The sequence below is a fragment of the Coniosporium apollinis genome (genome assembly GCF_000281105.1).
Source record: "Coniosporium apollinis CBS 100218 chromosome Unknown supercont1.9, whole genome shotgun sequence".
Classification (NCBI taxonomy): domain Eukaryota; kingdom Fungi; phylum Ascomycota; class Dothideomycetes; genus Coniosporium; species Coniosporium apollinis.
Window position 1 is genome coordinate 606861 of NW_006913271.1, and position 24474 is coordinate 631334.

The 24474-nt window shown below is 55.8% G+C and overlaps 8 protein-coding genes across 8 annotated transcripts; 2 read left to right on the plus strand and 6 right to left on the minus strand.

Annotated features, from left to right (window-relative positions):
* Positions 1-1618: 1618 nt before the first annotated feature.
* W97_02558 (uncharacterized protein) lies at positions 1619-4284 on the minus strand (the record flags this gene model as incomplete). The annotated part of the gene is made up of 3 exons (XM_007780458.1): positions 1619-3667; positions 3718-4082; positions 4134-4284. 3 exons carry the CDS (start codon positions 4282-4284, stop codon positions 1619-1621), a joined length of 2565 nt encoding a protein of 854 aa, XP_007778648.1.
* An 885-nt stretch (positions 4285-5169) lies between these two features.
* Positions 5170-6574, minus strand: W97_02559 (uncharacterized protein; the record flags this gene model as incomplete). Its single annotated transcript, XM_007780459.1, has 2 exons — positions 5170-6334; positions 6387-6574. The coding sequence occupies 2 exons, from the start codon at positions 6572-6574 to the stop codon at positions 5170-5172; spliced, it is 1353 nt and encodes a 450-aa protein (XP_007778649.1).
* A 978-nt stretch (positions 6575-7552) lies between these two features.
* On the minus strand, positions 7553-12065 carry W97_02560 (uncharacterized protein; the record flags this gene model as incomplete). The annotated part of the gene is made up of 2 exons (XM_007780460.1): positions 7553-9129; positions 9242-12065. The coding sequence occupies 2 exons, from the start codon at positions 12063-12065 to the stop codon at positions 7553-7555; spliced, it is 4401 nt and encodes a 1466-aa protein (XP_007778650.1).
* Positions 12066-12965: 900 nt separating this feature from the next.
* On the minus strand, positions 12966-14069 carry W97_02561 (uncharacterized protein; the record flags this gene model as incomplete). The annotated part of the gene is made up of 1 exon (XM_007780461.1): positions 12966-14069. One exon carries the CDS (start codon positions 14067-14069, stop codon positions 12966-12968), a length of 1104 nt encoding a protein of 367 aa, XP_007778651.1.
* Positions 14070-15195: 1126 nt separating this feature from the next.
* On the minus strand, positions 15196-15466 carry W97_02562 (uncharacterized protein; the record flags this gene model as incomplete). The annotated part of the gene is made up of 2 exons (XM_007780462.1): positions 15196-15302; positions 15355-15466. The coding sequence occupies 2 exons, from the start codon at positions 15464-15466 to the stop codon at positions 15196-15198; spliced, it is 219 nt and encodes a 72-aa protein (XP_007778652.1).
* Positions 15467-16691: 1225 nt separating this feature from the next.
* W97_02563 (uncharacterized protein) lies at positions 16692-18219 on the minus strand (the record flags this gene model as incomplete). The annotated part of the gene is made up of 3 exons (XM_007780463.1): positions 16692-17265; positions 17323-17684; positions 17737-18219. 3 exons carry the CDS (start codon positions 18217-18219, stop codon positions 16692-16694), a joined length of 1419 nt encoding a protein of 472 aa, XP_007778653.1.
* A 1673-nt stretch (positions 18220-19892) lies between these two features.
* Positions 19893-21283, plus strand: W97_02564 (uncharacterized protein; the record flags this gene model as incomplete). Its single annotated transcript, XM_007780464.1, has 3 exons — positions 19893-20935; positions 20989-21122; positions 21174-21283. The coding sequence occupies 3 exons, from the start codon at positions 19893-19895 to the stop codon at positions 21281-21283; spliced, it is 1287 nt and encodes a 428-aa protein (XP_007778654.1).
* A 1197-nt stretch (positions 21284-22480) lies between these two features.
* Positions 22481-24282, plus strand: W97_02565 (uncharacterized protein; the record flags this gene model as incomplete). Its single annotated transcript, XM_007780465.1, has 5 exons — positions 22481-22587; positions 22646-22769; positions 22853-23011; positions 23125-23383; positions 23447-24282. The coding sequence occupies 5 exons, from the start codon at positions 22481-22483 to the stop codon at positions 24280-24282; spliced, it is 1485 nt and encodes a 494-aa protein (XP_007778655.1).
* Between the last annotated feature and the right edge of the window lie 192 nt (positions 24283-24474).

Sequence of the window (24474 nt, forward strand, 5' to 3'; positions counted from 1 at the left end):
AGCGCACGGAGATTTGAAGGTAATGACGGTGGCTCCTCCGAACTTCATCAAAGACGGGAGCGTATCTTGAGACTGTAAACATGTGAAATAATACTCGTCGACCACCTAGTGATTTGAGTTGTAGTGGCCGCCCCGACATGCCCCTTACGGAGCGCTTTCATCATCATGCTTTTCTCACATTCAGCGCGCTGTGGTGCACAGCCATGCCCAGATTCGGCCAAGCCACGGAGGTGAAAAGTGCCAGGAACTGCCGGAGAAGCATTATCCAGTGAACGGCAGAGAAGGGGTCATTGAGAAGGGCCGATAGAAGGCACGAAGAATGCCAAGACTTGCAGCAGGGCTGACTTCATGGAGAATTCATGCATAGGAAAACATTGAGTGGAGGCGGCTCAGGAACATGATCTTCGAAACTCCTGCCAGATGCAGGTACACCAAGAAACCGCGCCGCATGTTCAGTCGCCGTCTATCCGACTGTTCTATGATGAGGCTGCAATGGTTCGCTGCAAGTGATTTGCAATCCGCCCGGACCGACTGCCGACTGCTTGCCCTGCTCCCAGTGCAGCTTGCGCGGCTGGCTGAAGGGCGAGGCCTTTTGAATGTAGACCTTGTGATCGAGGTGTGCCTCGTACGATGAAGTAAAGCCATGTACCTTCCAAATTCATGGGGCACACAGCCAAGGCCGTGGAGAAGTGTCCAGAGGCGTAACATGTCAGATTGGCGCGATTGCGCATGCAGTGCTGGAAGGCTGGGCGAGTCAGCAAGAACGAGGCGGCAACGGGGCGCCCGAACCTAAACATGTAATGTCCACAAGAGCCTGCCGAGTAACCGGACGCGTAACATCGAACCGCGGCCGAGGAACTAGACGACGCAGAGAGACAACGAATCCAACGTAGAATTATGGCGGAAACTGTGGCGGAAACTGTGGCGGAGCTAGCGTCGCAATGATGTTCATCTATTTCGTGATATCAGGGTACAAACTGAAATATTCGAATGTGAATGCATATTCATGGTATCTGGCTGAGAGCCAGCGCAGGAAACAGTGAAGCTGCTGATGAGCGTCCATCCGTGCAGGTAGAAGAAGGAGGACGCCTCGAACGATGGGGCGGCCGAGAATCAGGTAAATGCCTCTCCTCTCGGTAGTTGTCTTTAGAGATTGTTGGCATTTCGTCCTAGCTGGTGGAGCACAGCAGCTACTGGCGGTTGAGGTGGTAAAGCTTCATTCCATAACCAAGCTTTAGCCATTCATGAATACGGCCGTGAGCCGCTTGGCGTTATGGTTGTTCCAGAGCATTTCCGAGACCCTATCATTGCTATCATGGTAAGCACTATGATTGGACTCTACTTTGATCACTTGTATCTATTCCTCAAGGTGAGTGTAAGTGGACGCCTTCCACGAGGAACAGTGATCTCAAAGCAGAAGAAAAAAAACCGGCATCACCCTATCCCAGCGAACGACGCGATCTTCCCACCAGCTAGAAGCAAGATCAACAAGCGCTCCCACGCAATGCCTCCCGTCCAACGCCATGCTTCATTCCACGCCAAAGGCCACACAATCCCGTTCACTGCGGCCTGTCCACTAAACAGACACTGCCGCGCCACCTCCACCACCCCATCATGATCACGTAAACTCAACCCTGCTCCCACTCTGTTTCGCCGCCAGCTTCGCCTGCGCCCTCTCCGCCCTCCTCCTTCTCCTATTACTATCGTAATTACTCACATCCGTCTCAGTACCATACGCGCCAGGACTCCCCACACTGCCACCCATCGCGCTCGCCGCAGCAGGAATAGGCGGCGGCGGCAACGGCATCTGCGTCTGCGTCTGGTACGCATGCGCCGGCGGCGGCGGAGCCCCCATCGCCGGTCCCGGATAGCCCATCGCATTCGGGGGCGGCGGGCCCGGCGGCGGAGGCGGCAACGTAGTGGGCAGCGTCGTCGGCATCGGATCGCGAGGTCTCGGTCCAGCACCGGCGGCGATCTGCTGCGCCTCCGCCGCCTCCCTCGCCTCGGCCCTGCGCCAGCGATCGTCGTTCCCGCTAACAGAGCTCAGACTGCCAGCGCGCCGACGATGCCGCTCGCGCCGCCTGGTGTCCCGCTCCGCGGCTGCTTCGGCCTCGTTCAGCCGTCTGAGCGTCACGTGCCGGCCGTCGTTGTGCATCTTCACTTTCACGGAGACGGGAGGCGAGCCGACGCTGCCCTCGCCGTTGCTGCTGCGCTGTCGGCTGGTCGACCGGTGGCGGCTGCTGTTTGCGGCTGCACCGGCTGCTCCGGCTGCGGCTCCGGCGGCTGCGGCGGCGGCGACGTCTTGCAGCATGTTGTTGTTAGGGTTAGGGCCATTGGTTCGGGGAATGTAGGGGCCTGGCGCGGAGGCGGTGTTGTACGTCGTCACTGGTGGATCATAAGTGGCTGGCGGTACAAATACCGGAGCAGTGGTTGTCGGAGCGAGAGTTGTATTGGGTGGTAGTGTGGTCCCGCCAGCTGGAATTCCATCGAACACGACCGTCCGGTTGCCCAGAGTAGGAACATCGCCTGTTGGTAGACGAGTGTTCGTAGTAGGCAGCGGCGGCGGCCGCAACGTGTGGCGCGACAGCTCCGGATTGCTGCCGGTAATGGCTGAGGACTCGGGCAGCGAGGTCCGCCGAGTGTCTCTGCTGCTGTGCCGAGGAGCACCGTCCCCCGTATGTCGTCGTTGTCTTCTGCTGTTGTCGCGCACGATACGCTCGTTTTCTTGCTCTCGTTGGCGGACTTCGGCGACCCTACGCTCTTCCTTTCTGTCCCTACGTTGCGTGAATTTGTGGCGCAGGAAGCCCGCTACTCCCAGGGCAGCGATGCCGTTGCGGGCAGTGTGGCCTCCGCCATGAGCTCCGTCTCTATCGTCGGTGAAGCTTGTACGGCTGTCGTAGGATGTAAGCGACTCGCCGCTCCTTCGTGCTCGAACTCTCGGTCGAGTGGGACTGGCCATTGCTGCCGCCTGTGCTGCCTCTTGTTGTTCAACACGCGCCCATCGATCGTTCGGCGACATCGGAGCCCGTCCCTCTTCTATCCTGCTCAGATCGGTCTGTGTGACAGTCGAGGCGCCGCCGGGTGGAGGAGCATAGCTACCAACATCGCTCTCGCGATCCCGATTCCGTCGATTCAACAAGCCTCGGAGGCCTGCGAGGGCACCTACACCCACTCCAGCACCAAGAAGGCGGTTACGCCATGTGTTGTCTCGTCGGTTTCGATCGTCCTCTCGGTGCTTTTCTTCAAGGAACGATCCGGATGGTGTACGCGATCTGTGGCGGGACGAGTGCTGTGAGCTGGCAACATCCGTCCTCCCTTCCTCTTCTCCGCCTCTTCGGCTTCGAGATCTCCTTCTCGCCGAGGCCAGCCCCGCGCCTGCCGCGCCTGCCACCGCCAGTGCGCCCAGATTCCTTGCGCGGTGGCTGCGGCGATCGCTGACGTCTGTTCGGGTGACATCTGTCCGCGCACCTGATATGTACGTTCCACCATCGTCGAACATTCCGACCGGTTGGTTCCGGTATGTGAGGATGAAGTAGAGGAGCAACAAGGCGAAGACGACCACCGCGTAAAGGATGAAAAGATACCGCGGAGAACCGTAAAGGGTCAAACCGAGCGCAATCTGTATTATGCCCAACAAGGCGATCGCCCGGCCGAACCATTGGTGCATCTAGTGTGAGTGTTAGCAAAGTCCGCACTTCGGGCAGACGCATGTCTCACCATCAACTTCAATGGTATCTTGAACCTATCCTTCCCTTTCTCAGCACGATGAATGATGCCGCCTCCTATCGCCTGAACAAGAACCAGGACGAAGATTGCAGTCCCTATGCCATGATGGGGGTTTGTCAGGCTCCTCTCAGGTCCTACAGCGAAGAAACCCAGCGTAAAGATGACTATGGTGAATGCAACGGTAAGAATCTGGAGCCATATGTGCATTCGAAGGGCCAAACGAGGGTCCCGATGGTAGAACCGGGCGAAGAGGATGGCCGCGGGCACTACGCCTAGGAAAGTGATCGCAGCCAGAACACCGTGTCCAGTGATGAGGGAATGGTATCCTGCAAAGTCGCGGAAGCGATTGCCCATGCCTGCGTACGTCAGTTGGAACAGAGCAGGAGCGGATCCGCACCATATCCTACCATTGTACCGCATGGTCTCAAAATTCAGACCCACGAGGTTCGGCAACAAGAAAGTATTCCTTGAAGAATCCCATGTTCCGTCCCCTACGTACATGCTGTCCGACGAGTAGATGCTGCTCCCAGCTGGCGCAAGCTGCGGTGAAGGTGACATCGTGCTGGCGAGGGTACGAGGAGAGTGACGCTACGCTATGTCGTCGATTGAAGATCGTAATGGATAAATGTGCGGCGGAGACGGGCGGAAGCAGACGTCGAGCACAATGATGGTACTAGACCGCGCGACTGGCGAGCACCGGAACAGGAGGCAGAACGGAAACGGTCGTATCGTCGTCAAAAGGTCTATATTCCCAGGCCAAGGACTGCAGCACTCTAGGTAAAGCCGGTAGAAGAGCTAGTCCGACAATGCGGACAAGCTCTCTTCGGCGCTCAACTTCTCGCGCGATGGCTTGTGTAAAGTCGTAGCTTAACGATTGACAACAGTAAGCCACATGGGCATGGATATGCAGCTATACAGAAGCTCGGCGACGACCAAGTTCCCGGCTTTGGTGGTGGTGAGATCAAGAGTTGCGGCGTTGCGCAACCCGCTATACCAGACTCGGCATAACCACATTCCTCGGGCAACCGATAACCTTAACCCTTATCGCACGTGCTTGCGCAATGGCGCGTCTTCTACTCGAGCCTCTCCACAGCTGTTTGAAGACGAAAAGTGTACATGGGGAGAATACGGAACTCCATCGAGTTGTGACTCTTGTTCGAGATCAAGGAAACATCACTGGTTTGCTACCAAACGATATCCCCGCTCAAATCGAGCGTGATCCTAGTGATTATGACGACAACAGTCGCCGTCCACTCTTCAAGAACTCCCAGCGTTGCCAACTGTATGCGCCTTGCCATCTCAATATCTCCATAGATGCTTCGAAGCCGCAAGCCCCACCTATAGTGGTCAACCATGTGCTTCCCTTTCAAGCCATGCGAGAGTGAAACCCGCTCTTCACATCAGCAGCAGCCCAAGCTCTTCCAACCCGTACCTCCCAACCCTCTACTTCCGTGAGATCATAATCGGCAGACTCTCAAACACGACCTCATTCTCCTCATAATGCCTCACAAACCCGCCCTGCAACACACGCCTGAGCGCCTTGAGCCGGCTCAGCTTCCACCACTTGTCGATCCGCATCTCGCCATGATCCCTGATGCGCACCGTCATGCGGCTGCCGTACCGCTTCCCCGTCTCGCGCGACACGGCCGTGCTGTACGCAGGCCCGCGCGTCGGATGCTCGACCGTGTGCAGGATGTCCGCGAAGGATGAGTGCAGCGTCTTGCGGTCCTTCTTGGAGATGCCGCGGCCGGAGATGGAGGCAAGTGTCTCGAGCGTGTGTTTGAGCTGATCGGCGCGCCGGTACACGGCGTAGCGGTTCACCATCTTCGGGGCGGAGGCGTCGTGGTCCGGGTCCTCGTCGTCGGACTCTTCGGAGCCGTCTGAGGGTGCGTCTTCGCCTTCCTCGAGCTCGGTGTAGGACTTCTCGTACAGCAGCGCGATGTTTTCGCCGGCGGCGATCGCGACTTCGGATGACGAGGACTCGAGCTGCTCGACTAGCGCGTCCATGGCTTCTTCGGTGGATTCGGACATGTCTTCGAGCTGCGTGGCGAGGAAGCCCCATTCCTCGAGCGCGGCGGTTACCACTTCGGCGCTGTCGTCTGCGCTGACGCTCACGCCGTCGGACTCAATGATCTCGAGCAGGAACGCCATGACGTTCTCCGTCTCGTCGAGGGATGCGCCGCCGTAGAACGCGGCTGTGCCGAGCGTGTGGATCGCGGCTGCTTTGGTGGCCATGGAGCCCGAGTCCGCGATGGTGCGTTTGAGCGCGCCGGTCGCGGCGTCGTAGATGGTGTCGCTCGGGTCGGTGATGACGGTCACGGCGAGTGCCTTGAGGGCCAGCACCGTCTCCCGCTCGCTGGTGTCCGCCTTAATGCTCTTGAGGATCGCGGGCAGCAGTTCACTGATCCGGGTGCTGATGTCGTCTTTTGCGTAGTGCGATGTAAGGAGGTGCGTGTATGCCGCGAGGCTCTCCTCCCGGCCCTGCACGCTGCTGCGCTTGCGGTCGACGAGCTGCTCGATGCGGTCGTTGAGTTCGGCTTTCCAGAGCTCGGGGGGCCCGTCAATGTCGGTGTCTTCGGTGGCGAGGATATCGTCGATCGAGTTGAGGCTGTAAGGGTTGTGTTAGTGAGAGCGGATGAGTGGCGGAGAGCGCGTCATACCTGAAGTTGGTGCTGTCGCTGAGACTGCCCTCCTCGTCATCAGAGGCATTCCGGCTGGCAACGCGCGAGGCCGCGCGAGAGCTGGCGGCGGATCCGGCACGAGAGGACTGGCCAGACGCCTGGCGGGAGCGGGCTTTGCGCGAGATGGTCTTGCCGCTCTCGAGCGCTTGACGGCGGAGGTCGTGCATGGTGAGCGTGTGCTGTTGCTTCGAGTTTGTGGGATTCGAAAAGGAGGATAAACACAAGCAGGTGGTTGTAGTGAAACGAATAATATCAGTCAGCCCTCAAGGGTGCGCTGGCTGTCCACGTCGTCGTGGGCGGGGGCTTTTCGGGATGATGCGCTCAGTCGCTGCTAGGTGGGCTGGTAGTCGATGAGACCGGGCGGGTGTAAGTGAAAGCTGTGGATTTCCGAATATGCTGTGTGCTGCTGAGAATGCATGAGGCACGGTGGTATTTAAGCGAACAGAGATGGAGTTTGTGGGTGGAAAGTGAAGCGGTTCCAAGGTCGATTTCAGGTGTGGGAGCGGTGGAGGGCAGGCGGAGTTGGCTGTCATGCGTGCGTCGACCTGACAAGATCTCGGGCACGAGGAACACCCGGCCGGGATCCCTGCTCTGTCCTTTCCTCCTCACCACCATGTCTGTGTCCCCATGTGCACTCTGTACTGGCCTCAAACAGCACTCGCTAATGTTGCCCATGGTCACGCGCAGAGCCTCTGACCAGGTAGGCCACCGATGAGCAATATGGGAGGTCAAATCTAGACACGCTTTGGTAAGCGGACGTACAAGCCTCTAATTAGCTAGGTAGTGTGCAATACCCAAACGTCTAAGTATATTTTGACCGGAGTGAACAATAGCCGCCCGAGGTGCAGATCGTGTACATTGACAGAAATGCCATCAACATTCCAACCCTATTGCCTTTTGTGGTGAATAACCAGAAAGAACGGGACCAATCCATGACCAGAAAGAAAGTACGCGCATCGCTGGACAAAACGAGACAAGAGCCAAGAACACCTCGCTCTATGCAACGAAAGCGCAAGAAGCCGCACCGAAACAACCCACCTATCCACTCTCCAAGGAAATCGAAGAGGGTATATGCCAAGTATCGTAGCCTCGTCATCAACACGACTGATCCACTCAGTCAACCATCCCCTCCCCTCCCCTCCCTTTTAGAACCTCTCCCTCCCCTTCTCCTTCTTTCCTCCCCACACCCCCACAAACTCCCCCAACCTCAACCCCTTCCCCCTGTCCCTCTCCCGACTCCCACTCCTCGCCCCCTTCTTACTCATCCTCGGCAGCGCCGTAGGCCCTTCCTCCTCATCCCACAGCCTTCCCTCAACCCTACTGACCCTGAGCCCCCCCGCCCTCCTCACCCCACCGGCCGTCTCCCCCGCCAACCGCGACGGCGGCCGCAGCACGGGCATCGCATCCCGCGCCTCGGCCCTCTCGTTCTCATGCTCGTCCGCAGACGCAGACCCGGACGTCTCCGTCTCGGCCTCCGTGGACGTGGCCGTCGTCTCTGCGCTCGCGGCGCCGGTGGTGGAGACGGAGGCGTCGACGCGCCTGATTCCGCTCCCGCCCCAGCTTCCGCTTACCGCTGCTTCGCGCCTTAACAGCCTTCGCTCGCGCTCGCGCTGGCGTTCTCGGTCGCGCTCGCGGCGGGAGGCTGAGCTGGTGGCGTGCGAGAGGGCTTGGGACAGGCTGTCCTGGAAGCGGGCTGCGGTCTCGGATTTCGTGTCTTCTTTGACCTCGGAGGAAGAGTCGGCGGCGGGTGCGTAGTTGCGGAGGGAAGAGGAGGAGGGGGTTGCGGATGCTGATGCTGATGCTGATGCAGAAGGTCTGGATTTTGGGCGCGAGGGCGCGGGAGTGGAGGAGGTGGTTGTGGTGGCGGAGGCGGGGGAGAGGGGGTCTTTGCCCGATGAAGCTGTTGTTGGGCGGGTGCGTGGTGTCGCTTTGTCTGCTGCGGTTGGCGCGGAGGTGTAGATGGGCGAGGAGAGCCGTGGGGGCGTCATGCCTCCGCTGTGGCGGTCCTCGGATGTGACGTCCCAGTCACGGGTCTCCGTCCTGCTGGACTTGGTCACGTTGGTTTCGGAGCGGGCGCGGCTTGCGCTTGGTCGTGCAGGCTGCGGGTCTGAGGTTGGGGACGGCGAGGTCGAGGTCGAGCTTGTGCGGGTGAGGGATGTGGAGAGCTTGGAGCCGCGCGCAGCGGCCATGTCGGCGGAGGCCTCTGCGGACATTTTGTCGACTAGTTCTTCCCACTTCATGCTCAGCGTGCTGTCCGGCCTCTCCGCCCGCTCGGCGCGGTTGAGGCAGTCGTGGGTGCGTTGCTGAAGGCTGACGCAGATGTTGTGGAATTTCGAGATATCGCCGTCTGAGGAGGGGATGACGGGGTTGCCGGCGTCGACGTTCTCAAGCCAGATTCGGACAAGCTCAGCAAAAGACCGAGCGTGGTCAATGAGATAAGGCAGACTTGGAAAGCCTTCTCTCGATGTGGGAGGCAAGCGCTGGAGTATGGCGAGAGGCGTGCTGTAGGAGGGTGGAATGGGCGATAGGGCGGAGGCGCCTGTGGGAGTGATGTCGCAGATCTTGTCGATGAAATCCTTGAACTCTTGCCGGTGTGAGGAGAGGAAGGTATTCATCGGTTCCATCCAATGCTCCTTAGCGCCAAAGGTCATCATGTTGGCCAGACCCTGGAGAGACTTGGCAATCAGAGTGAATGTACGACGAGCGCGAGGGGCAGGATGGTCTGTGTGTCGAGTTAGCAGGTGCCCGCTCCGTGCTGTAGAGTCCGTGGCTGAGTAGGAAGTTGATGAGAGGCCGCGTATAAGGGAAACGAGGCGAGAGACGAAAAGGCTTACCTTTCAGCAGGCCGAAGAGCTTCGGATTTAGTATCGCTGGGCAAAAGAACCTAAGAAACAAGAATCCGCTGACACTGCTATACCTAACGCTTCGTAAGAAGTCGCCGTACCTATCCTCCGCACATGATCTGATGTGCTTGAAGATGACCCTCAACTCAGCCGGACAGTTCGAAGCGGTCGTACATATCCCTTTCCAAAGCTCCTCTGTAAAACCGATAAGTCTCCGCCAGTTGCGGTCAAGCTCATGTTGGTTTGGCTGCCGATTGGGATCGACTTCGCAGTCAGCGTCTCTATCGGCAATCTCCTTGAGCTTCCCCGCCAGCGTCAGCTCAAGGTACTCCTTGCCGAGGCGCTTCATGTGCAAGTCTAACGCCTTCGTCAGCAGTGTGTTGCCTCTGAATAGCAGATTGGCTTCCAGCTTCGCGTTGTTGTTCAGGTCACGAACGAATAGCTCTCGCTCCCCAGCAGACATATTCCCGCCAAAGCTCTCGCTCGAATCATTCGATCCAAGACGCTGGCTGAACCGGATGCGATGAGAGATGTGAGAGTCCTTCAGCGTCCCATCAATCTCTTCTTCGACAAGTGCTGAGATCCACTCGCCCGCCTGGCCTGATACCTGAAAGATATCTAGAAGACATTCGCTCAACCTCTTCAGCTCGCCCGGAACTACAGCGGCAATTTGAGTAGTAAGTCCGCTGGAGAATTTATGCAGCAGCTCCGACAGCGGCTGATAGTCCCTCGCCATGAGGATAACATTCTCGGACAGCTGCAGATGCACAAACAGCTCGCCTACGGGTTGATCAGAGGAAGAGGAGAATTGCCACCACTGCTCCACCGCCTTATCTGCATCCAAATCTTCAAAGTATATGTCGACCTTTCCGCAGGACTGGTCGAGATTGATGCCTGTGTAGCCGCCGACAGGCTCGGAAGAAGAGAAGACATCAGTCGAGTTTCTGGTCTCTATCTCCCGGTTTGCCTGTGCTTGGTGGCCTTGGTTGGCCCGCAGCTGGGCAGGCGGCCGCTTCTTGAGTAGAAACGTAGCGTTTGACAGCATGCAGGGTAGGTCCGGAAACTCAAATTCTTCGCGCCAGAAGGGATTTGTAAGGTCGGTTTTCAACATTGTTCTGGCGCGAATTTCCCCGTCTAGAAGAACCTCGACATAGTAGCCAGCCAGACTCTGGCTCATGTGGCTAGAGACGGGTCGATGGGGAAGATTGCTCCCGTGCTCGGCAGATCTGGGCGAAGGGGGCGGCGGAGCAAGCCGCGCTTCAGTGACGCGCACAGCTAAGGAGCGCTCCATGCGGAACATATCATGCGTAGCGGTTACAGCGGACTCGGACGAGGAGAGCTCCGGGCGGTACTTTACTTTCGGACCGTAGAGCTGAGGTATGGTAAAGGCGCGTAGAAGTACGATCCAGACTTCGTACAGGACGCGAGACTCGAGTGAGAGGAAGATAGGCCGTAGCAAAGATAAAGACGTGGGATTCGAGGCATACTGTGGGTATATGGCGATGCAGAAGTCGTTGTCGAGTACAGATGCATCGAGACGCTGGATGGCGCACCGAGACAGCTGCGAAAGCTGGACTACAGAGACCACAGTCACCTCGTTACCCGCATACAGTTTTAACTCGCCGTTCTCACGAAGCGTGCAGGACACACCTCTCCACCTCCTTGATCCAAAGTTCTGCGTTTTAGGTATTGCCGGCCTTCCGTCTGGCGACTTGGCTTCTGCAACGCTACCGTATACGACGTGGGTATCCCAAAATATCATTCTGCCGACTTTAATGATTGGCGCCTCTTTCAGTAAGGCGACCTCTGAGTGCCGTCGGAAATCTGTCGGCCTTCTACCTGTCGTCGCGAGCGGCGCCTGTGGCTTCGCCATCTTGTTGTGTATGCCCTTGGGGCGGATTGGTTGCCAGCAGAGCAGCGCCGCGAACCACGAGTCGAACTGATCCTGAGTGGGTGGCCGAAGATGCACTTCTAGACTCGAGCTCTGCAGTGAGACATGTATATACGCCGTGCCCGATTCCGAATCGTATCCGGTCTTCACACGGCAGCCCCTCAGGTCGGGGATCAGGGTCCGACGGTATGATGTGTCACTTCGTGGTTCGTACACGAGGCTTCCAAAGTCTGCGTTGATATAACACCTCGAGACAACCCATAGATGGCTTTCACCGCGCCGAAAGCAGAGCACACCTTGCATCTTCCCGCAAGTGGAGCGCATCAGCTGCAGAATTTTCCGCGCATCGGACGCCACTGGTGAGATGAAGGAGTCAGGCTCCGCAGCAGTGTATTGTAGGGGCGATGCCTGTCTCGGCGGTTGCATAGCCAGCCGATCGCGCTGGGATCTAGGAGGGCGCGGTGTAGGTTCGGTGGGGGACGGAATCGTGTACGGATGTCCTATACTCGTGACTGATTCTTCTAGCCCTGGGTACGCAGACGATGAGGCGGAGTGGACGGAGCCGATTCGATGCCTGTTCTTCATAGCCAACGTGCTCGGCGACCTGTCTCGCAAGCTCCGCTCTTCCAATGTCCTTGTCCGCGGTCTCGACGAGTGCACATCCCACTGACTCCGCAATGCGTAATCCCCCGCGTCCGTCGACCCAGCTCTTGCCAAATACATCCTTGGATTGCTTCTCGGACTAGCGCTGCTGCGCTGAGCGTGGTCTGCTCGCGGAGACGAAGGCGGCGAGACAGCAGAGCCATTCGGGGGCAGATTGATAGCTACGCCTTCCGGTATGCTCTCATCTTCCCAACGCCGGCTTTGGTTCTTGTGAGAGTGGCTGGAGCCCTCCTTGCGCCGCGAGGGCCGGGTTTGGTCCATTGCTGGCGCTGGGTTGCGCCGTTGGACTGGTGGAGCTGAAGACCGGACGCTGGGTCAGAGGTGTGCGCCCATGAGTGAATACGTTGTAGTAGTAGTGGTGGTGGTAGTGGCGCATTGTAGGTCCTCCTCAGCCGTGCGCACCAAGGTCAGCAATTGGCTCGGTCCTGCATTTTCGTCTTCATGGTTTGCCGCATGGGGAGCGAGGGCTTGGCGAGGATTTGGAGGTCTGTGATAGTCGTACCGGGTGCTTATGCAGGGCAGAGATGAAGCACCCACGCCATGACAGCACTGATTGGCGGTCGGGATCCACCCCTCGTCAACGCCATGCTCAGTTGAGTAAGTTAGAGTACAGATGTCAGCTAGCTCTCGTTGCGCTTTGCCAACTGTCTAGTGTTCAATCCAGTGCAGCCGCATCAACCTGACTAGGCAGGCGATAGTTATAACTATTAATATCTAGTTCAGACTTATAAGCTGGCTACCTCAGCCGTTCCTCATTATCCATCCGGAATTAGTTTATACGGTTAGATATGTCCACAAGGAGATGGGCAGGATATTAGGGGCAAACTATCAGGCGGATGTATTGAGAGAGAGCATAGAGCACGAGGCTGGAACGCGCACGGATTCACCAACTCTAGGCGGCATTCCTGTCAGAAAACAGGAATACGAACTTGGTGGGAGGCTCGTTGGCAATAACGGTACGATATAGAAGAAATGCCATTGTATAGTCCTTTCTTAAAAACACACACCGGTTTCCAGTAGCAGACGAAAGCAAAGCATAACACTAGCAAGACTCGCACAATCTTGCTGCGCCGTGGTATATCAAAATCCCGTGACCAGACCCAGAACCCCTAACATCTAACGCACGCAGACACATCACTCCAAGGGATCTCTCCTCGCCTCTTACCTAAACGGCGCCCGCTCGCTCACCGGAGCCTCATCCCAGCTGACAGCGCTCATCGGCTGACTCCTCGCGATGCTCAGGTCACCGCTCCCAGTCTTCCTTAGCGCCTGTCTCATCGTCTCGACCATCAGCTCCCCTCCACTCTGCAGCGGCGGACTGTGCGAGCCCTGGCCCGTCGGGCTCCGTGGAGCCTTGGTGTCCAACCCCACGCCCTTCATAGACGGTGTGCCGCTCGTCGGCGGAGAGATGCCGTGAGAGGAGCCGGGCGAGCGCACGGGCGAGGGCGAGCGGTTGACGCTTGGGAGGGAGCCACTCGTCAAGTGGAGAGATTCCCGATGCGTCTCAGCGTGCTCTGCGTGGACAACATCGGCGAAAGAGATGAAGCTTAGACGTCTGACGTCCGCGTTGTCGAGAGCGCCGTAGTTGCTTGCGCCGTCGTCGTAGTCTTGGTGGTGCGCAAAGTCCTCTTGCGATGGTGAGGTGGCCAGCACGAGGGACTCACCAGCTACGGCAGCAGAGGCGGGCTGGTGCGCTGCGTGCATCACGATTTCGACCTCGTCTGGGCCCAGATGATCGTCCGTGATAGCCAGAGAAGAGGCTTCGAGCACGGCGGGGATGTGGTCCTCTGTCTGGATGTGTGACGGTATTGCTGGTGAGAGCTCGCTTGGGAGGCTGTTCTCCTGCACGTTGCGCTCGAAGATTTGAGAGGATGCTGGCGAGTGCAGCCGTGGTGATGACGAGCGATAACGGCCGGGCGAGGCAAGCGCAGGGGCGATACGCGGGCTGCCATAGCCTGGAGCAGTCGTGTGGTCTGTGGGATGGAGATCGTGGGGAGAAGCTGATCGAGGAGGTGCTTGTGGAGTTAAACCAGCGAGAGCAGCTGCTGAGGTAATTCCACCTTTCCTACCAGCCCTTTCGGCTTCCTTCTTTTTGCCGAAATTGAACAATCGTCGCTTTCCTTTCGGGGTCGACTCGGTGCCATCGGCGACATCGTCGTCCTCTGTGTTGGTGTCTGCCATTTCTTGGCCTAGGAGGGGGACTGAGGAATTGCGTGGACTGTGTTCGGCTTGGGTCGCTTTCAGCGATTCCGTAAGCGCAGCCATCTGAGCTCGTGAGGGAATGAGGTAACAAGAGGCTGTCGCTGTAAGATTGACGCGCGGTTCTTGACACGAAGCTGTCACACAGACCAAAGTATTGGGGGTGAGGTTGGAGATGCGGAGCAGCGACGTTTAGGATTGCGTCACGCAACGGGTACGGATGCAGTACGACGACGCGGGCATGAGCAGCCCAACATAAGCTGTCGTTTACGGAAGCTTCGTGAGGCGTGTTGGGTAAGGCGGGTAGGGCACTCTATGTTGTGGTGTCCCCGTTTGTTCTCGTGATGCGCCAAATGCCAAGCTGCTGACGGATGCCCCTGCACTCATCCCGGAAACCCTGGTTCCTTAGCGTCAAACGCGACGTCCCCGAACCGTACCTAGCCTCTGTTATATAATGCTATATGACCCTGGATTACGGTAACATACCCATTGAAGAGAGACGACGACATCTGTTACAACTCGCCTTCTCTGGAATGGGAGCGGAGTATGTAGTCTAGCTACTGTACCAGCAACTCCACCTCAGTATAGAGTATAGCCGTGTCTCACCGACCGTTCAGACACTTCAGAAACTTGTCGGCAACACGGTTTCATTCGTTGCCCGGGAGAGAATCCCAACCTCCCGCTCTGAACAACACGCACCGGCCTAGTTCTCTTCCAGGGTCGACGAATCTCTTCTATGTATTGCCTAGAGTAGCTCTGATTTTTACCGTGCGGCCATCTCGAAATGCCTCGTATGTTCTGCCTTGTCTGCGGCTTTGACCAAGCGCATTAGGGAGCCCTCGACACGATGGGCCCATGGCGACCCAATTGCGACAACGGTTCTGAAGTCCGGACAATAGTGGGCGAGGAAGTGGCATTCTAGACCGGCGATAAGACTACGCGAGATTCTAAGACTGATCCCCGCGGCTTGGGACGACAACGCGAAGCGGTGTATATGAATTCTCGGCCATGTCAGGAGTGTCAAGCGAAGATTCTTGAGCTGCGGCAATTTGCTGAGGATTTTGAAAGACAATACCCTCTATACATAGCGAGAGATACATGTAGAGTGATAGTCGAGCCCAACCCGCCATTCTGCTAGCCCAACTCGCCATTCTGCTAGCCCTGGCCCCTCCATACCACTCACAGCCCCCATCTACTTCTCCTCCTGTTCCTTGGAGCTCCTGGCGTTCTGATCTGGACCCTGGCGGATAGCATCTGCGAGATCCGTAAACGCCTTTGGGAGCGCCTTGACCGCGTCGCCTATAATCATGTCAGAATACTGCTCAACCGACTGATTTGTAAAGATACTTACACACGGTCTCCTTGAACTTGCGATCTGCTTCACGGTCGCGCTCGACCTGCTGGCGTTTGTGTTCAAGCCTCGCGCGCTCAGCTTTCCGACGAATACTGTTAGTAATTCTCATACAGATCTTGCGCTGTTTCCAATTTACTTGCCGTCTCGATCCTTTCCATTAAAGATTCGATCCATCTTCTTTTCGACCATGAAGTAAACGACGATAGTGGCTACATGTTTGAGAGCATCGTGAGCATGGGGGCGGAGCTGATGCTAGACTGGCGTAAGGCGTGCGCGAACGCATTGGAGGACATTCGTCTTAATAGTGGTTGTTGAATCTCGGGCAAGAGATAGTTGGTTGCTGATGTTGGAGAGTTGAAGAGGAGATGCAGATGTGCGGAGTGGAAGAGAGCAGAGTGGGAAGGCCTACTTATGGGTCCAAACATGTTAGCTGCTGGTTGTGAGGAAAGTACTTTGTTCGAGGAAGGTACTCTTGCCGCCGAAAAGTCTTCGATGTACCCAATCAAGCCACAGGCCGCATCTATGTAGACAAAACGGTGGCGGAATCATTTTGACGGCTAAGCCAGCGATGTAGACCCTCACTGAGTCAATCTATCGATACAACGCCATTATTTAACTACTGGTTGATGATCGCAACGATTGTATAGCCTCGACCGTGATCTTGGTGATGCGGTGCCAAGATCGAGGACTTTTCGGCGGTAAGAGTAGAGGAAGTCGTGCAGGACGTTGAGGAGTAGCGGCTGCATTTATGGGAAAGAGCCCAGGAGAATTCGAGTCGTAGACCATTTGGTACAGCTCTACGCCAAGAAACATACGAGATGCATCACGTGCTCCGCCTTCCCCACAACTTTGAACAAGCCATTCCCAGGTCTTTCTTCCTTCGGACACCGTCTTGGAAGGATCTATCAGCCGTGGAATCCATGTTGCTGCTAGAAACGACCCTATCAAGAAGACCACGTCACCGTGTAGCATGGGAATTGATCGGGAGCCTTCGTTGACTGCATCCATCTTCCACTTTCCGCAGGCGAAGTGTCAGCTGCCGTGGGTTGATCGAAACAGCTGTCCCGTCGCATGAAGCCATTCATATCACCGTACCCAAACAAAAGACTAACGGCATGTGCTGGACAGAAAGATCTCACATGTCGATTCACCATGCCTGCTGGATCACTGTGAAACAGCTGCTTCAAAGACACTAGCATCAGCGAAAGCCATGGGGTGTACAAACACGTTTGTGTTGAACTTTCTTCAAGCTGTTTTCCCGATTTTATAGGAACAAGTATTTGTTCATTGTTATGGAGGAGCTCCCCAAACATGGTCTACAGCAGGCGGACAACTCATGCGGCTTCCCACTCTGCACCTCCGGCTCTTTCTTCCTCCCTCCTCACTCTCTCCTCCTCTTCTGGTAAGTCCTCATGCCCCTTCCAGCCTGTACCCGCCTGCACAACACCGGCAACTAAAGCCAACATGGCGCCAGCAACGAACAGCGCTCTGATGGCAACGACGTATCCATGAACTGCCACTTCCTTCTCCACTCCCATCAGCCCCTGCACGGTGACCGGACTACCCATCAACGTCCTTATTAGGCTGTCTCTATTCAGCAGCCCATTTTCCGCAAACCCTCTTTCCAGCGTAGACTTCAGCGAGCGCGCGAAGATGCCGCCACCGATAGCTGAACCGAAAGAGCCGGCAAAGCCGCGGAACATGGCGAGCAGAGGCGTGACGATGATATGAAGGCTCTTCGGCGCAAGATGCAGTAAATGAGCCAGGGTGTAATTCAGAGATGCGCCCGTGACAAGGCCGTTCAGAAAGGTTGCAATCACGTAAGCTGTTGCAGATGAGGAAGGCGTAGAGATTTGCGAGAGGAGAGAGAGCGAAGCGGCGAAGAATGCGAAAGTTACGATGCACGAACTACCCTTGTCAGCACACAGTTTGAGGATTTGAAGACAGAAAAAGCTGAAGACTCACATGTAGAAGCTCCCGGCGCGTCGGATATGGAAAAGGCCAGCGAGCAACCCACCCAGCGCAAACCCAGCGTTTGTGGGGAGAAGTATCAGGCCTGCCTCCGCGGGCTTCCAGCCTCGCACAGCAATGGCGTAGACAGGCGTGTAGAAAAGGACGGACCAGCGGGCGGCCATCATGCCTAGAGTCGCCAAGCAGCTGAGCAACGTGCCGCGGGATTTGAGGACGGTGACTGGGATAAAGGGCTCTGTGGCGTACTTGCTCTCAACTAGGACGAACAGAGCAAGAAGTATAAGAGAGACGACAATGTAAAGCGGATGGATGACGTGAGCTGACAAGGCGTAGAGGAAGAGAACTACAAAAGATACCTATCGTGGCTGTTAGTTGTGCGCTGGCTACAAAGGTAGGCACTGTGTTTACCAGCAGTACGGCACCAAGGTAGTCAATCCTGCGGAGCTGACCAGCAATGGACTGTCTGGGTGGCTTATCCGGATGCCCGGCATCTTTCCTTGCTGACGGCAGTGCAGCGAAGACACCGAAGCCAGCAAGGAGAAGAATAGGCACTTGGACCCAAAAGACAATTCTCCAGCCCAGTTTCGGCGCCATAGCCCCTGCAATGACCGCACCGAGACTCACGCCGATGGTCATACCGGAATTTATCAGTCCAATGAACAAGCCCCTTCTCTTCTCACTCGCCAGCTCGAGCACTAGTATGATGACTACGCTCAATACGCCTGCTGCTCCAACCCCCGTAATACCCCGGCCTATCAGGAAGACGGCTAATGTTGGTGCGAAGGCCGTTACTAACACGCCCAAGGCGCTGATGCAGGCAGATGCGGTGATGTATGCTCGAGGCGAGAAGATGCGGGAGAGCCTGCCTCCCAGTGGTGTGACCGAGGACATCGCGATCAGGTAGGTGGATGTAAACCACGAAACTTCGGAGAAAGCATCGTAGTCCGCGGCAATGAGGCCTTGGGTCGTAGTAAGGAGAGAGATGTTGCATGCTATGGACCACTATTAGCTCGCTGCAATCGCATGGTCGCGCAGATTTTTGGACGTGCTTCCACATGCCTTGAAGGAAGATGAGAATGAATACGAAGGATCCGATTGCAAACCCTCTGAGTCGAGAGATGTATGGTTTTCTTTCATCGTCGCGTTCCGCGGCCTCTTCCTGCTCTTGAAGAAGCGGCGTACGCTCCATGTCCTGGCTGCCGGTCACTACCATCCTGCTCATTACGAGAAAATGGAAGAAACTCCTGAGGAGGAATCGCCGCCATTGTTAGGGTATTGTAGCGCGTTGCTTGCTTGGTAATCGCGGTTGGTGTTTACGGAGTTCGGAGCACTTTATCGTTGACGTAAGTGTTCTCCCGCCGAGCGCCAAGAGCGGAGGCGGAGCGGACCGCGAATCTCAGCATGGGATCTCAGCTCAGCGTTGCCCGTACCGCAAACATCACTGGCATCATTGTAGAACACCGTGACCGAGAACTCTGGCTAATAAACCCGTGTAGCTCGTACGATGTCGTATACGAATCTAACACATACTCTGCACGACAGCCATTGTATCTCATTCCGTGCCGAGCGACTAGATAACTCCGCTTTGCAGTTGCTGATGGTCTGCCCCGTTTTACAACGCCAATAACCCTAGATCACTTAGCCTCAGTAACCGTCATGAAGCATGGTAATCGTCGTTCCTTTGTACGTAGATGCAAGAGGTGGGCACGGTGGGTCTTCGCTTGCCTCCCGCGGCTTCACCCGCCTGGTATGTTTTTGTTCGAGATCAATTCATTCCACAATTAACATTCCTTCTCCGAAGTAATTTCAAGTTCTTTCCAGGCCGCAAGGTTCATCAGCCATACTATACTGCGAAGGAGAGCATCACTCTCGCTGCTGGTTAAAACCAGTGTTCTCTACTCTTTGTTAAGTAACTATCGTTTCAAGAAAACTTCGCCCAACAAACTCTTGTTTGACTACACAGAATTCTATCGCTTCATTTCTTGCGCAGGTTTTTCAGCACCAGGCCTAGAACCGGCGAAATCCTACTTGACTCGGCGCCTCTAAAGAACGGACGCGTGCTCACCGCGAAAGGGGCGCAGCGGATTGTTCCATTTTGTGCACCACGCCACGCATTGGCATTTACGGGCGAACAACAAGTATTTCGTCGCACTCTATTACTACCAAGGCGCGCACGACAGGGTAGTCCGCGACATCTCTGCGCTGCGCCAATGATGGGGATGCTGTTCGAAGGACCCGTATTGGCCGCATTTGCGCCAGTGAGCCGCCGACATGCTATCCGATTAGGCCTTAATATCTTTTTACTGCTCTTATTGATCATCCCAAGCAACGCGCAAATGACCACAAGAAGCAGCTCATGTGCTCTGCGGACGGTTACGCGCACCGTCTCTGGAACCTTCTCAATTGCTCCTTCGGTTATCACCTATCTGGAAGCTAGCGGGAGGGCATTTTGTAGCTCTTTCAATGGCTATTCGGCTCCCGTCGTCACAACATCCACTACGCAGGCTCTACCTGCCTCCACAGTCACGACGAGCACCGTGTATACGACGAGCACTACTATTACCATGAGCGCTACAGCCACGACCACCGCGACACGCACTACGAGCACTACTGTCACTGCGACCGCGACGGTGACCACTAGCGATACGGCTGTCACGGACACAGTGCGTGTTGAAGTCATCACAGAGACCTCTACAGCGGTTGTAACTGCCACAAACGCCATGAGGAAACGGAACGTTGCTGCGCAAGCATTGCCAACCGTTACTCAGACCGTTTTGCCCAACGATTACGAAGTTGTTGTGGAGCCGGTTAACTTTAACATTCCGGGCGGAGCTAAGGTATTAGCGGCTAGTGACAGCATGACGATCGAGAGCGTCGTTATGCCTCTTGAAGCTGAGGCACGTCTTGATTTGCACAGAAGAGCCGAGCCAACACCATCCGTAGTAGCATCGTGGCATCCAGCAATGATATCTGCCGCCTGTTCTTCCGTCAACACCTGGACTTTGACGGTCACGACGACAACCACACGCCCGGCACCAACCACTGTTGCAACCGCGACAGCAGTTGTCACCGCCACCGGTGTTGCTTATGCCACGGTTCAGTTCGTCACGGCAACAGCGGTCGTTACGGCCACGGAAACCACAACCGCCACGCTTACAGTCACCACCACGTCTTTTGTTACCTTTACGTCGGTCAGCGCCAGCACGACCACTACTACAATCACTCGGACCGTTGAGCCGCTGGTGCTAGAGTCTCCAGCGGGGATCTTTGGCGATCCTCGGCAAGGTCTCGCCAGGGACGGCGACGACAACTACTACAACCTCACCTTACCATTCGCAATTGGTGCATACGGTGTCACCAGCGAGACAGTATTCTTATCCACCAATGGCTTGCTCAGTAACGAGCCGACGTACGAATGGGTCAATGAGCCTCTTCCAGCATCCGGCAAGCCGAGCGAACAGTACCCTGAGCGAGCTGTCCCCAGCATGTCGATCTTTCCGTACTGGACGGATCTCTACATGCGTGCTGGCTATCCGCATGGCATATTCTATGAAGTTGCGGGCGATATCGGGTTGCGCAGCATCACGTTCGAGTACTACGCCACGAGGTAGGTGTCCAGGGCCTTGGGTTAGGTCTTACAGTCACTGATTTACATTCAAGGTACAACGACGAGGAAGGATACTACCACTTCACTATTGCCTTCTACGAAAACATTCCAGGCGTGATCGATCTGAAGTACTACGAAATGGGAAGCAATTCGTCGGCGGGAACTGTCGGTGTGCAAAACCGCGACGGTGAGTTTCTTCCTGTGAATCCCATCCAGTCGGGTTTCTGACAGCTTGCAGCCGGTAAATGGCTCCAGTTCTCTCATAATGAGCCGAAGCTTTATCGAGGTGTCGCGGTTCGGCTGGATACCCGCATCGGTAATGGGACTATCACGGAGTCAAGATTTTAGTTGGCGGGTGTGATCTTGTGTCAGTTGGATGGGTTGGGAGCAGGATGAAAGGGGCAAACCTTAGTTTCTATAGCGTTTCGATTGAGACAGTAATGGGTGTAAGGGTGTGGTACAACAGCGGTTCTCTCAAACACTACTGGTCACGACGAGAAAGCAACCCAACATCTTAGCTGTCAATCCGTCGGCTGTAGAAGTTTGTGCACTATGCCATTAGTGAGGCATATACCACCTAGCCATACCACTTATGACTTACGCTGTATATCTTCCGTGCGCTCGCACCCATGTGAAACGAGAGTAGGGACGTTATCTTTAATTCCGGCTTACCCAAGGCTTTTTCCTCCATTATCTCAATGCTGCCATCGATTCTGCACCTTGGTATACCTGACAAAAGGGGACAGCTGCTTACACTGCTCAACGAAACTGCACCATATGACGACAAGTCCGATGTCTTTCATCTCTGCGTCATCGGGTGCCTTACACACTACCTAGGTAGCTAGAGCTGGTTTGATCAGTTGTCTATGTACCACTGGCCGACTGCTGTTTCAAGCATTAGTGTCATCTTGTTCCCAGAGACTGCAGGCGGACGGGCACCAGTGCCTGATTCAGTCTCGGCTCTGTGCTGACAGCGACGGGACGTTTCTGGGGTGCAGGGCGGATCGCGCAACCCGCCAAAAGGGTGTCACAAGATCTTGCATGCTGTCCATCCTGCAACGAGACAAAGAAACCTTGTCGATCTCGCGACAGCCATCGATGGCAGGTAGAGGCACCTTCCCACCTGCCTATGTAAGTAACGTCTCAAGCAGCTGTCCTGCTCGAAACCTCAAAGACAAAGCAGGCAAGCTGCAACCTCGGTCAGCCGCCCATGAGACGACCGGCTCCAGCTGGTTGATCCAAAGAACGGCACCTTAGGCGGATGACGACACGATATCTTACTTGCCTTTCAAGCGCTCAAACTGCTGCAGCTGGTAAACATCGACGAGGGGTAGCTTACCGCTGGAAGAAGCTGATTTAGGGCTGTGATTCGCGCGTTGTAGCTTGGCTAGAGATATAAAAGAGATTAAGGACGCGCGACGAAACGCGATGGGCGGGTCGCATCGAACCTCACTTACTCGATAAACCTGTCTCGTATTTCTTTAGTATTTCAGTCAATACGTTTCGGCATCAGCCTTACAATAGTTCTTTCAAACATTGTCTAGCATGAAAGCCACAATTTTAGCAGCGGCATTGGCCTTTGCCAGCCTGACTACCGCAGCCACTCCCGCTCAATGGCGCTCAAGATCCATCTACCAGGTGTTGACTGATCGGTCTCTGCCCCTCTCCATGTACATATATTGCCGTGCATTCGTTAACGGCGTTACCCAGTTTCGCCCGCACCGATGGAAGCACTACCGCAAGATGCAATACGGGGGACGCACTCTACTGCGGTGGTACTTATCAAGGCCTCATCAAGAAACTCGACTATATCCAGAACATGGGCTTTACTGCCGTGAGTGGCATCTATACAAAACATACCTTTGCTACTACCAGAAGGCATTGCCGCTAAGTGGACTGCCGACTGACGCTGCGCAGATCTGGATCTCTCCAATAACGTTCAACCTGGAGGAGAGAACTGCTTATGGTCAAGCATACCATTCCTACTGGCAGCAGAACCTTTATGCTCTGAACGAGCACTTTGGTAATGCAAATGACCTGAAAGCTCTTGCGGATGCCTTGCACAGGCGGGGAATGGTAAGCTCTCCACTATAGTCTCTCTTCGTCCAACTTCGCCAAACGCCTACTGTCAGATTGTGTATTCCCCTTCATAACTCGCGATTTTCCGACAGCCCCTGATGACATCGTAGTACCTTATGGTTGACGTGGTTGTGAACCACATGGGCTGGCCCGGCTCGTTCAGCTCGGTAGACTACAGCAAATTCAACCCGTTCAACCAGCAGCGTTACTTCCACCCGTACTGCACGCCAGACTACAACAACCAGAGCTCCGTAGAGGGCTGCTGGCTCGGTGACAACAATGTCCAACTCGTTGATCTGAAGACAGAGGATCCAACCGTGGCGAACATGCTAAACGCTTGGATCCGCCAGCTAGTCTCCAACTACACAAGTAAGGACCCTTCATCCCCTTACCAACAACCTTCCCCTGCGAAAGCCCACTGACCACTCCCAGTCGACGGCCTCCGCATCGACACCGCCAAACACGTCTCTAAGTCCTTCTTCCCCGCCTTCAACGCCGCCGCCGGGATTTTCATAACCGGCGAAGTCTTCGACGGCAACCCGGCCTACACCTGCGACTACCAAAACTACATGGACAGCGTTCTCAACTTCCCCATCTACTTCCCGCTAACCCGGGCCTTCAGCTCCCCCACTGGCAGCATCTCCGAGCTGGTCAACATGGTCAACCAGCTTAAGAACGGCGCTTGCAAAGACACGAGTCTGCTGGGCACCTTTTCCGAGAACCACGACATTACCCGCTTCGCGGCCATCACGTCGGATATGAGCCAAGCGCGAAATGTCCTCGCCTTCACGATCCTGGCGGATGGTGTCCCGATCGTCTACCAGGGCCAAGAACAACACTTCAGCGGCGCGAGAGACCCGCTTAACCGCGAGGCGGTGTGGCTGAGTGGATACAACACCAACGCCGAATTGTACAAACTCACCGCTGCGCTGAACCAGATCCGCAACCTCGCGGTCTTTAGGGATGCGGGGTACGTGACGTACAAGAACTGGGTTATTTACTCGGATGCGAATACGATTGCCATGAGGAAGGGGTTTGATGGGGGGCAGATTGTTACGGTGTTGAGTAATAAGGGGACCGCGGGTAATACGTATACGCTGCAGCTCGGGAATCATGGGTTTGCGAATGGGGCACAGGTGGTGGATGTGTTGGCGTGCAGAACTGTTACGGTGGCGAATGGGAACATTCCTGTGCTTATGGAGAGAGGGTTGCCGAGGGCTTTCTACCTTAGAAGTGGATTGCTTGGGAGTGGGATTTGTGGGCTGTAGGGAAGGCGTTGTGAAGATTCGCGTGACGCATTGTATGAAGGATCGCGTATCAAACACGGCGGTGTTCGTATGAAGCACAATCACAGTCGAGGTCTTCGCCAGTTTGTTGCACGTTCAGTCAGCGGAGCGTTGATCTGAACGCCTTTCTATGCTTCTATTTACAATATTTACGTATCACACGAACTGAAAGAT